This window comes from Papio anubis, chromosome 20 (assembly GCF_008728515.1).
Source record: "Papio anubis isolate 15944 chromosome 20, Panubis1.0, whole genome shotgun sequence".
In the NCBI taxonomy this organism is placed as follows: Eukaryota; Metazoa; Chordata; class Mammalia; order Primates; family Cercopithecidae; genus Papio; species Papio anubis.
In genome coordinates this window covers 22,110,720-22,123,957 of record NC_044995.1, presented here as the reverse complement: position 1 = coordinate 22,123,957, position 13,238 = coordinate 22,110,720, and the positions used below count along the sequence as shown (strand labels likewise).

The window sequence follows — 13,238 nt, the reverse complement described above, 5'->3', positions numbered from 1 at the left end:
CTGGGTTCATGCCATTCTTCTGCCTCAGCCTTCCAAGTAGCTGGGACTACATATGCCATGGAATACAGAATTTTGTTTAATTTGACTCATTATATTTTACCTTTTTTATTCAGAAAAAGAGCTCCCCTCCCAAAATAAAATAACTGCCATACTATCTTTCATTGCCCTTCAAAACTCACCCCACCAAAGAGGTTCGTTAACAGAACAGTGAATATTCTTCCAGATTTTTTTTTGTAGATTTTACAGACACAGACATCTATACTATCCAAAACCCTTTTTTTTCTTTTTTCTTTCTTTTTTTTTTTTGGAGACAGAGTCTCGCTCTGTTGCCCAGGCTGGGGTGTAGTGGCGCGATCTCGGCTCACTGCAACCTTCGCCTCCTGGGTTCAAGCGATTTTCCTGTCTCAGCCTCCTGGGTAGGTGGGATTACAGGCATGCGCCACCACGCCCGGCTAATGTTTCTGTATTTTTAGTAGAGATGGTGTTTCACCGTGTTGGTCAGGCTGGTCTCGAGCTTCTGACCTCATGATCCGCCCGCCCTGGCCTCCCAAGGTGCTGGGGTTATAGGCTTGAGCCACTGCGCCCAGCCCCAAAACACTTTTTTTAAGACAGAAGGATTATGGTGTAATTCTGGCTTGTGGCTGAGGCATTTTTAGTAGTAGAGGTGAATGTTTTAAACATCCTGCTTATCTAGATTTATGTCTGGATATGCTGCTGTTGGGTTTTGTGGTTTGTTTTCTCAAACCCAGGCAGTTTGCCAAACCTCAGCAAACAGCATAAACCTGTCTGTTACCCTGTAGTCACTTCTCATCCTTGTCAGTATGTGTGGAGCGTTTCACACAATTGTGATAATTAAACTCATACTGCTTTCTGCTCTGCATTTTTCAATTAACATCAAATATTCTTCCCTCTGGTTTTTTTTTTTTTTTTTTCTTGTTAGTCATTTTTTCTTGTGTTGGATATTTGGGTTCCCACGTTTTTCACTATAAATTATGCTGCTTTGTATTGCTTTATGATGTCTCATATGATTGGCTGAAATTTTACTGTGTTATAGAGGAGAGAGAATGTATAGATACAGGAAGGCTTGAATAATGTGGAGCCATCTAGAGAGACACAGTAAAGATGGAGTAGGAAGTGTTCGGAGTCAGTAAGGATTGGTGCTTGTTTGTTTTTTATCTGTGATGTGGAAATAACACCTATTTTCTTGAAATTTGTGCCAGTTAGTGTTTATTTTTCTTACTATAAATCTTGGTTCCTGTTATTCTTTCCATAAAAGGTTTTCTACATTTTGAGAACCCACTATGTGTCTGGCACTTCAGTTTGCCGGTGTTGGGGATATAGCAGTAGAGAAAACAATGCCCCTGCCCTCAAGGAGCATATATTAATTTAGTGCAGAAGTCTCCACACTTGCCTGACTGTATACTCTGTCAGTAACGCGCGTGAGTGTGGACTCCATAAATACAAATGTTTAGAAATTTTGTGTGAGCTATTCTCAGTCTACATAGTAAATATTAGTGAAACTTAATTTTTTATTTTGTATAAAAAATACAAATACAATAAAATATATAGAGACCTGTAAGCATTTCTGTTGTTGACTGTTGAATCTAAAGAGCACAATAGCAACATCTGTGCTAAACCAGCTATTACATATTGAATGTCGTTTGTATATATTCTTTATTATCATAGCTCCAGGTGCTCCTTCAGCTCCAAGGAGAGGGCGTGGGGGTCATCGGGGTGGCAGGGGAAGATTTGGTATTCGGCGAGATGGGCCAATGAAATTTGAGAAAGACTTTGACTTTGAAAGTGCAAATGCACAATTCAACAAGGAAGAGATTGACAGAGAGTTTCATAATAAACTTAAATTAAAAGGTAAGCTTTGATTTTTCTATTCAGAAAATAATCTTATTTGATCTGTGAATTACGGATGTTTCTCAGATTAGGTGTTTTTATGTAATTCAGATTAGCTGTCTTGACTTTTATGATATGTGCTTTTGTTTGTCCTTAGAAGATAAACTTGAGAAACAGGAGAAGCCTGTAAATGGTGAAGATAAAGGAGACTCAGGAGTTGATACCCAAAACAGTGAAGGAAATGCTGATGAAGAAGATCCACTTGGACCTAATTGCTATTATGACAAAACTAAATCCTTCTTTGATAATATTTCTTGTGATGACAATAGGTACAGTCTTTAAAGCTGTTCTTTTGCTTTTATGATGTTGATTGAAGTGTAAAATGGTTTCATGTAAATTCACAAGATTTAATGAATACTACCATAATTGTTTTGTTTTGAGACAGTCTCACTCTGTTACTCAGGCTGGAGTGCAGCAGTGCAGTCACAGCTCACTGTAGCCTAAACTCCTGGGCTCAAGCAATCCTCCCATCTCAGCCTCAGTAGAGGAGTCTACAGTTGTACACCACCCCACCCAGCTAAATTTTTTCATGTTTTTGTAGAGATGGGGTCTCGCTATGTTGCCCAAGCTGGTGGTGAACTCCTGGCCTCAAGACCAGTCTCCCAAAGTACTAGGATTACAGGCATGAGCCACCACACCTGGCCATAATTGATTTTTTAATGTTTTATTTTGCTAAAAGAAAATATATGCTAAAGTTCTAAATTATTCATTCATAAGAAGAAATAACCATATACTTTTTTTTTGTTTAAGGATATATTCATATTTGAATATTAGTAATTAAAACAGAAGCATTTAGGTAATATCTAAGTAGGGCCTTTTTTTCACCCCTCTACATTGTAGTTCAAATGAAGCCAGAACCGAAGTGCTAATCTACTTTGAAGTTTGCTGATACCATAAAACTGCCAGACTGTAGTAAATATGGGTCCAGAAAATTGGCAAATTATTGAGAGGTTAATTAAAGGACCCAGTGTGAGGATTAACAGTTCTAGAGGTTCTCCTGCCCAATCCAGATTGTCCTTGTCCTTGTCCTTGTCCTGGCTGAAGTTTGGTGCCCTCTGGTGGCAGTTGTTTGCTTCAGTATAAACATAGATGGACATTGTTCTGAGTCCCACGATTAGCTGGATGACAGCAGCAACAATTCAGATACTTCTTGGGTTAATTGGTATCAGGTCCAGAGATTGGGCCAGCAACCTAATGGGGACCTAAGGGTCCACCTTCCATCTCTTAGCTTCCCAAGACAAGGCCTCCCTGTCTGACTTTACCTTCTTTTCCCTTGGGGCTGAGTGGAAAGCGAAGTCAATTACCAATCTCATTATATCTGAATTTCCATTATATTGGGGCTGTTACTATGTTTAGCAGGTGTATTTGCAAGAAACTAATGTCAGTCATGTGTTCACATGAAGTTTAACAGAATATTATAGGAACATATTGAACTCATATGCCTTGGACAACTTGTGATAAGAGTTTTTTTTGAAACGGAGTTTTGCTCTTGTCACCCAGGCTGGAGTGCAGTGGCGCGATCTCAACTCACTGCAACCTCCACCTCCCAGGTTCAAGTGATTCTCCTGCATCAGCCTTCCGAGTAACTGGGATTACAGGCGCCTGCCACCACACTCAGCTGTTTTTTGTATTTTTGGTAGAGACGGAGTTTCACCATTTTGGCCAGGCTGGTCTCGAACTCCTGACCTCAGGCGATCTGCCCCCTCAGCCTCCCAAAGTGCTTTGATTACAGGTGTGAGCCACCATGCCTGGCCAAGATGCCTATTTCTAATCAGCTTTAGTAATTACTTAGCCTTAATTTGGGAATAGTACTGCATATTTTGGCTGAGGGATATTCTTTTAAACCTGATATGCTGAAGATTATTTGCTTTTATAATAGAGAACGAAGACCAACCTGGGCTGAAGAAAGAAGATTAAATGCTGAAACATTTGGAATCCCACTTCGTCCAAACCGTGGCCGTGGGGGATATAGAGGCAGAGGAGGTCTTGGTTTCCGTGGTGGCAGAGGGCGTGGTGGTGGCAGAGGTGGTACCTTCACTGCCCCTCGAGGATTTCGAGGTGGATTCAGAGGAGGTCGTGGGGGCCGGGAGTTTGCAGATTTTGAATATAGGGTAAGTGTTCTTGTTAATGAATTCTTTGGGGTTGACATACATTTTACAAGACTCAAAACATTTTTGCTTGTTTTTGTTTTGGGTGAATTGTTTTGAGGACATTAGAATAATTTCCATTTTGACTTTTCAGTAGAGGATATACATAAGTCAGATGTGTATATAAAAACACTATACAAAAAAGGACAGTATAGTATCACCTTTATTTCATGTTAACAGAATACACTTTTAACACCAAAAGAGTCTATCTGGAAAGCACATCCTCCCAGAATGGAAGGGCAAGCTCTAACATTTAATAGCAGTTAACATTTATATAGTATTTACCAAGTACCAGACATTGTATTAAGTATTTTTTACATATTAACTTATTTAAACGGCACATCAACTTTGTGAGGTAGGTTCTATTATTATCCCCATTTTACAAGTGAGGAAATAGGTATAGAGATATTAAGTAACTTGTGAAAGGTCACATAGCTAGTAAGTGATGATGCTGGGTGTTGAGCCTTGCAGCAAGTTGTTTCCTGAGTTACTACTCTTAATTTGGTTTTGTGGAAAACTCAGTACATTTTCCCTGGTTTTCTCCTTTCACCATGAACTTGAAAACGTTTCGATATATTGGCCTTCAGGAGCTGCTGCTATAGATTTCTATAACTCTGTATAGTAGCTTTATGTGTATAATTTAGCTTTTGACAGGTGTCTGTACATTAAGTCAGCATAGTAACTATCTCAGTTAACAGTAAACTATCTTAGTTTATTGATTTTAGAAGTAATGGAGAGGAAAGGCTATACAGAAAGGATCAAAATCTTGTAAAGAGCTCCACTTGTAATAGCAACAGGCAGCTGGAAACAGAAAGACCTGTTAGCAGGAGTTCCATTGCCCCGTACTTAAAACTGGCCATTGTTGAGATCTCTCTGGAAAGAGATCAGTATTAATGGCTTTTGGACCTGCTCTATTAATTTTGATGCCTTTGATATTGTGCCATCACAGCCAAGACTGCCAAAAATTATACTCAACTCACCAGCTTATGCCATCCACCGTGGTGGCCTTATGCAGTTGCAGGACTTCTGACTTGCAAAATCCCCTTCCCAGCTAGGAGAATCTGTCTTAGGAACTCCAGAATAGCCCTTGCTTATCACTGTTACTGCCCTTAAGTTTGCCAGTGACACCTTGCTTACAGAATTCAGCAGTAGTATTTTCACAGATATTTTATTTGCCATCAGCTCCTCTGCAATATTTGACACTGACCAACCACCCACTTTGGGGTCTTTCTTCCTAGTCTTTAAAATACTCTTCTAGGTTTTCAATTTATACTCTTCCTAATTTTTTAATACTCTTCATTCTTTTTGGCGGGGAGGGCTGTGGAGGGTGGGGTGTCAGGGTCTTGCTCTGTTACCCAGACTGGAGTGCAATGGCATGATCGTAAGTCACTGCAGCCTCAACTTCCCAGGCTCAGGCAGTCCTCCCACCTCAGCCTCCCATGTAGCTGGGACTACAGGCACGCACTACCATGCCCAGCTAATTTTTAATTTTTTTGTAGACACGGTCCCACTCTGTGTTGTCCAGGCTGGTCTTGAACTCCTGGGCTTAAGCAATCCTCTCACCTCAGCTTCCCAAAGTGCTGGGATTTTAGGTGTGAGCCACGGTGCTTGTTCCATCCTCCCTTTTGTAAGCCTGTCTTGGACCCTATATGTTTCTGCACTGCATCTCTATCTTCACTGTCCTGCTGTCAGCTTAACCTTCCTCAGACTGACCTCATCATCTTCCTTCTCTCCAGTCGTCTCAGCTCTGCCTCCTCCCAGTGTTCCATGTTGGCTCATGGTATACTGCCCAGGCACTAGAGGTATCCATGATTATGGCCTATTGCTATGTCGTCACATTTATTCCTTTGAGATGTCCCTGTCAACTACCATGATAACCCACCAGTTGGGCTTCAGACCTTCATCTCTCTTTACCCCCACTTTAAGGCAGATCAGCTGTGTTTTGAAGAACCTATGACAACTGCTTGTTGAAGACCACATTGAGCCAGCTTGGTTTGAGAAAAAGTATGTTTAAATTAGACTTGGATCCAGATAATAGCAATAGTTACTAGTATGACCTTTCAGACCCTTAGTTTCGACATTTGAGGATAAAGAGTTGCACCATTTATTCTGAAATACACCTTTTAAAGATCATTAAACTTTCAGAGTTGGAAAACATCTGAGAGGTCTGACCTGGTTAAAACATAAACCTCTTCTGCAGTATCTCTTATAGGGGGTAGGAGCTTACTCTTCCCAAGGGCATCCATCCCACCCCAGGGATGTACTAATTGTTACAATCTCGGCTGGGCATGGTGGCTCACGCCTGTAATTCCAGCACTTTGGGAGGCCAAGGTGGGCAGATCACCTGAGGTCAGGAGTTCGAGACCAGCCTGGCTAACATGGTGAAACCCCGCCTCTACCAAAAATATAAAAAAAATTAGCCAGGCGTGGTAGCACACGCCTGTAGTCCCAGCTACTCAGGAGGCTGAGGCAGGAGAATCGCTGAATCTGGGAGGCAGAGGTTGCAGTGAGCCGAGGTCACGCCACTGCACTCCAGCCTGGGCAACAGAGCAAGGCTCCATCTCAAAAAAAAGAAAAAACAAACCTTCCATGTAGTAACTGTGTGTGCTCCATGTGCCTACTAATACAAACGTTTTTTTGACATCATGTCACACTGTTTATCATTTTGAGCCTTTTGTAAAACTCCTATCACATATATTGCAGAATTGAAAATGCATTGTTGTAGTTATCTGCATGCATCTTTGTCTACGCTCCTGTAATACTTGACAGATAGTCCAGCCTCTGCTTAGGTGTTGCCAGGAGTGATGGACTCAGCGAACCCTCAGGCATGGCCCAGTGTTTAGGAGGCTCAATTGTGACATTGCAATCCCTGCTCTTCTTAATCATGTGAGGATCCCACTTGATATATTTGGCCTCATTCCTCATTACCCTTTAACCTTTACCCTTTAACCTATCTGATTCAAGCAGATGAGAACCTCTTGGCTTTAGTGAATATGTATTCTACTTTTCTTTCCACCACAACACTCAGCTCAACAATGGAGCCATAGTGGGCTTGAAGTAATTGCTTATCATGTTGATTAGGAATTTGCCACTCCAGCCTTCAGTGAAGCCAAAGGTCTGTCAGTGTGGCTAGCCCTTGATTGTTCATTCCAGAGTTGCATAACCCTTTCATCTGCCACTAGAGCCCCGACCCCAGCAGCCCTACACCTCCTAAATTATGAAATCATTTCACCTTGCACCTTTAAAGGTAGAAAATGGTGAGTGATCACTGTACATAAAGGAAATTTACCACTGAAGATTAAACTCATATCTGAAACATCTAACACTTCCTCCCAGAGATGGACATGGATGACATTTTCCGCAGCTTTCATGAAATGAGTTGGCTTAATTTTTTGTGCTATATTAGCATAAGTCATTGTAGTTTGGGGGTAAGCATAAACGAGATTGGTTGTTTAATGAAAACATGGGTAAAGATAAAAGCATAAAGTTTTAGAATCCTTAAAAGAATCAGCCAAACTAGAATCTCTGCACTACCACACTCACATTAGATGACTAGGAGACTAAGGACCCCAAGAAGTTAATTGTGATTGAGGTACAAGCTAACAAAGCCAAAACTCACTCTCTTGACTTCTGGCCTGATTTTCCTTAAGGGTAATGTTGGAAATGTAGGCCAGTGCAATGGTTTACACATGTAATACCAGCACTTTGGGAGGCCAAGGCAGGAGGATTGCTTAAGCCCAGGAATTCAAGGTCAGCATGGGCAACATAAGGAGTCCCTATCTCTATAAAAAAGTTTAAAAATTAGCTGGAGTGGTGGCACATTCCTGTAGTCCCAGCTACTCAGGAGGCTAAGGCGGGAGGATCACTTGAACCTGGGAGGTCAAGGCTGCAACGAGCCATGATCGCACCACTGCACTCCAGCCTGGGTGACAGAGCAAGACCGGTCTCAAAAAAAAAAAAAAAGAAAGAAATACAAACTTACGGTAAGTTTGGTTTTATGGTGTTTCCCACCCCTTTCCCGTCCCCCCCCCCCCAGTTTCTTTTTTGAGGTGGGAATGGAGATCAGGACTAGGATTAATAATGTAACTAGCTCCCGTTTTATATGCTGCTGTCAGGGAGGTTAAGCCACCATGGTGGGTGATAAAGATTGCATCTGTGTTTCTTCAGATGGGGTCTAGAGACAACAAAGTGTCTGAATGACTCAGCATAATGTTCTCTCTCCTCTCCCCCTTTCATTTTCTCCTTTCTCTCTCTCCTGTCCCCGTCTCTTTCTTTTTTTTTTTTTTTACCTTTCAGAAAACCACAGCTTTTGGACCCTAAAAGGTCTGGACTGATCGTACTGCTTTCTGAAAGGTAAAAAAAAAAAAACAAATACCTTGGGAGGTGTGAAGGTTGGCTTTGTGGGGGACAGCAGGTTCATCTTTTAGCTCATTGCTGTCAACTTATGCCATACCGTATGTATTTCAATTTAATAACATTGTGCAAATGTTTTAGTGTGATATACACAGATGAAGTTAAGTCTCACCTAGGAAATGTCTGTCTGTAACAGTTGGAGTGAGAATCAGCAGTAAAAATCAGGTATATAGTAGCAACTGGTTTAGAGGAAAATAAAAGCCCTTGGCTCCCACCCTTTGTACAGGCCTTTAGTTTAGGGTCAGTCTCACTGGAAATCTTGAGATTTTTATTGCTTTCTCACTGGTTACTTTTTTAAAATTCCCCAGTCAGCTTTCTGCTTTTCAGAACTTATTTTAGATTTAAAAGTTATCCCTTTAAAATTGATTTTTAAACCATTGCTTTCTCCTGGCATGAAATTTTGGAGAGAAATGTTATACTGTCTGGGTATTTTATTGCCTAGTAAAGACATCAAAGACTTGGGGATTTTATGAAACTTGTTTCAAAGTATGTTGACAGTTGTATTTGATGAATTTGACTACTGAGTTGAGGGTTTAAGTTCTATCACGGCTTTTAAAAAATTATTAGGGAGAACAACCAAAGATGAGGAAGTACACCTGTATTTTGGGCTGGGGTTCACCGTTACTTTAACCTCTACTGACTGGAAGATGCAGTCAACAATGAGGTACTACTGAGTATGGAAGTTATAAAAAGACTTTCGTGGAAATCAGTGAGAGATTTTTCTATGAAAGTAAAAGGGGGGTATATTTAAAGATAATTTCAAATAAACTTGAGCAAAGTAAAAAGAAATACGCCAATAATTTGGAACATGAACTAAATTTTTTTTTCTTTTTTAGAAAGACAACAAAGTTGCTGCATAGTCTACAAACAAGTCTCTGAAAATAGGTGAATTTCTAGCTCTTCATGGTCCTGAAAATTGATTTCAGTCTTTGCGAAGAATGAAGAAGTGAATTCGCTGTACATTTGTCACCAGCACTGGGTTTTTGTTTTTTGTTTGTTTTTCCGCTTAATTTCAAAGATAAAATGCAGTTACTTTTGGGGGTGGAAGGCTCATCTTAAAACATGAGCATTAAATCTATTTGGAATAGCAGAAGGTTAAGTAATTTCTTATGTATAGTTAAACTAAAGCAGTACTTCAGTGGGACTTACAAGTATTTTTTCATCACTGAAAGGTTTTTTTTTAATCACTAAATTGTATTTGGCAATTGCAAGTTGCCTGCAGATAGGGCCGTGATACTGTGTTTTGAGCCACAGAAGGTAATGTGTGTGCGTGTGTGCGTGTGTGTGTGTGCGCGCGCGCGTGTATCTCTTTCCTCCTTTCTTTTGGGGAATCCTGTAATATGAGGTAGCTTATTTCGTCAATTAATTAGGGTGCTGGATGGTAGAGAATTTTGTCAGTCAACTATGTACACACAGTAAATACTGTTTCTTAGGCAAAGGTAACTTTTTTATATAGTTGTAAAATTCCATTATATTCCATTGCCAAAGAAACATTAAGAACTTTGTATAGCTGTATAAAAAGCGACTAATTTTTTAAAGAATAAACATTTTAAAGTCAGCAAACATACTGTGTCCTTGCAGAAGTTGATGTGCTGAGCAGCAGCATTATGGGTGGGTCTTTTTTTCTTAGTTTTCCAGGCTTAACATTTTTGATTTTGTTTTTTAATGTTTGGAACATAAATGAAGATTTGATACATTCTTTCGTTATCTAAAAAGGATTGATTATTCATGCTCATTGTAAGAACTTCATTTTGTAGCAAATGGCGTATCACAGGATCTGTCCAGATAATCGATATTTTCAATATACAAATGTAAATAATCATAGATGAGAATGTACTTAGCTGTATTTTCAAATCAGTAATCCTCCCCACCTTTTTTAGGACTTTAAAACTAGGCATCAATGAATCTGTTTTTACTATTATGCCTGGAATTTAGTCATGATACCTTGACTCATTCTATCATATTTCAAGAGGATTCAGAGTCCTTGAAATTACTTTGGCAGCCTGTAACACACGGCAACACTGGTCCTTGGGCCTGTGACCCACAGATGACTCAGTATAGAGTTCGTTGCTAATTATAAATTACTAGTGAATCTTTTTGATATTTTAAGCTCTAGTGGGAAAAATCTGGCCACTTTCGTGTTTTTATGAAGGCCATGGAATAAAAGGATCCAAAGATTTAAATATTTTTATCTAATATTTTGATTGTTTTATTAACTTTCTCCTTAAAACATTCAGTAGTGATAAAGATATAGAAACTGCACTGTAGGAGAATTGGAATATTTAAGGCTGGTTGATATTTTTTATTTTAATTTTATATCTTTTGTATAGCTCTACAAGGCAGTGTTTTGTAATTTGGTTTCATTATTAAGATCCAGTACTTGGCAGCCATAGTTTAGATAATATTGTTTAGTGCTGTTTGTTTGCATGTTAACAACAAAACCTTTTAGAGGACCCACAAATCATGATATTGAACACATTTCTGAGGCATTCAGAGCATCAAAGCAAGTACCATGGCAGTACATGTGTAGACTGTTTGAGATGTCCCAGGCCAATTTCAAGAAAGAAAACTGTAAATACTAGTTCTACTTGCTCCGAAAGTATGAGTTCATGCGTTTTCCCAGCCCTCTGAATCACTGACTGGGGCGTTTTGTGCCCCAACAAAAACTGGCAGCATGGCATACCTGCAGCACACCTTACAATATTAAAGCAAAGTTTTTATTCTAAAACAGAATAAAACTGTTCAATAAAAAATGCTCGTCAAAGTTCTTTCTCTTTAGTAACACTCTGTTTCAGTAGGAACATAATGAAAGGCATCTTGTAAATGGAAGAGCGGAATTATGATGTTTGTATTCCCTGTAATAACTATAAATCAGTTACTTTATTTCTAAGATTGAGTTATTGTTGCAGATGTTTAGGGAAAGCTAAGAGCCCCTTTCTTCCCCTCCTGAGTGTAAATAAAATACTTCTGAGATCAGATCCGTGACATGAGGAGACTAAGCCAACTAGGCACAGGCCAAGCTGGAAACAGCAGCCGGAGCACACTCCCTGTGGGCAGACGCATGCAGAAGATGCAGAACCTGTCTATTAGAATCGTTCCCTCCAAAAGCTGGGCTTCATGTGAGGGTAGGGCAAGAGCTCGGGAACGGTAGTGCAGCACAGTGGCTCTCTGTCGGGTTGACCTGACATCCTAGGAGCACAGTCATCTATTGCTTAATAATAGCGACATGTTCTTATTTTTAAATGACAATGAGGTCTCACTTCGTCGCCCAGGCTGGTCTCTTAATTCCTGGGCTCAAATGATCCTCCCATCTTGGCCTCCCAAAGTGCTAGAATTACAGACATGAGCCACCATGCCCGACCATGACACATTCTGAGAAATGTGTTAAGCAATGTCATCATTGTGTGAACGTCAGAGAGTGCACTACACAAACCGAGATGGTATGGCCTACTCCACACCTAGGCTATGTGGTATAGCCTGTTGCTCCTCAGCTACAAACTGTACAGCATGTTACTGTACTGAATACTATAGGCAGTCATAACACGGGTAAGTATTTCTGTAATTAAACACATCTAAACATAGAGAAAGTATAGTAAAAGTAGGGTATCATAATCTTTGGGACCACCATCGTATACGCAGTCCCTTGTTGACCAAAACATCATTAAGTGGTGCATGAGTACTGAGGAATGTGAGGGGATATGTTTTGGTTGTCACAATGACTGGGGATCACCACTGGTATTTAAAAGGAAGGGCCCGGATGGTAAATGTCCTATGCTGTGCCACACAATAAATTATCCAACCCAAAGTGCAGTAGTGCCCCTCTATTCTGAGAAACAGTGGCTAAAGTCCCTCCACATGGAAAGACAGTAAATGAGAAATTATTTCCTGCCAACTTGAAAAATAAAAAAATTTACTGCTTAGGAAATTGTCCACATGGGAGTATTAATATAAAGGGAACTTACTTCCCGTAGCACTGTCAGTATTGTAGAAACATTATCACATAGGAGTTAGGGCTTCATCCTATTCTCTATCAATTCTTCACAAATCTCTGATCAGAATCTACTGAGGAACTTTTCTAAGTACAGATTCCCAGGCCCAGAGAGTCTGATTCTGAAGTTCCCTAGTACAGCAGAGCCCAACATTTTTGGCACCAGGACTGTTTTCACCAAAGACAGTTTTTCCACAGACGAGTGGGAGGGGAGATGGTTTTGGGGTGATTCAAGTACATAATATTTATTGTGCCCTTTGTTTCTATTATTACATTGTAATACATAATGAAATAATTATACAATTCACCATCATGTAGAATCAGTGGGAGCCTGAGCTTGTTTTCCTGTAACTAGATGGTCCCATCTGGGGGTGATGGGAGCCAGTGACAGATCATCAGGCATGATCAGTGAGTGCGCAACCTAGATCCCTCACATGCACAGTTCACGATAGGGATCCCAATCCTGAGAATCTAATGCTGCTGCTGATGTGACAGGAGGTGGAGCTCAGATGGCAATGCTCACTCGCTCGTCAGCCCGCCTCTCACCCGCTGTGCGGGCTGGTTCCTAACAGGCCACGGACCACAACTGGTCTGCCACCCAGGGATCAGGGCCCCCTGCTCCAGTAGGTCCTGGGAATCTTATTGGTCCCACAGGTAGTTGTGATTAGCTAGGTTTGAGAAGATGGCTGTACAACACCAAAGCTGGCTCCTGCTTTGGGGGTGTTGGTACATTTTCCACAGTAGGATTATCTTAGCATTTTTCCCATCTTTCCAAACCCAGT

At 40.5% G+C, this 13,238-nt stretch overlaps 1 protein-coding gene across 5 annotated transcripts in view; it reads left to right on the top strand.

Moving 5' to 3' along the window:
• LSM14A (LSM14A mRNA processing body assembly factor) overlaps positions 1 to 11,232 on the top strand; it is a 60,704-nt gene extending 49,472 nt beyond the window's left edge. The window contains exons 7-11 of one of the 5 annotated variants that reach the window (XM_031659680.1): positions 1,687 to 1,869; positions 2,006 to 2,177; positions 3,788 to 4,019; positions 8,352 to 8,408; positions 9,305 to 11,232. In XM_031659680.1, coding sequence (XP_031515540.1) covers positions 1,687 to 1,869; positions 2,006 to 2,177; positions 3,788 to 4,019; positions 8,352 to 8,375 — 611 coding nt within the window. In that variant the 3' untranslated portion in view covers positions 8,376 to 8,408; positions 9,305 to 11,232. Of the gene's footprint in view, positions 1 to 1,686; positions 1,870 to 2,005; positions 2,178 to 3,787; positions 5,459 to 8,351; positions 8,409 to 9,304 lie in introns of those variants that run through there. The other 4 variants (XM_031659681.1, XM_031659679.1, XM_031659678.1 and 1 more) reach the window with 4 other exon arrangements.
• Positions 11,233 to 13,238: the final 2,006 nt, after the last annotated feature.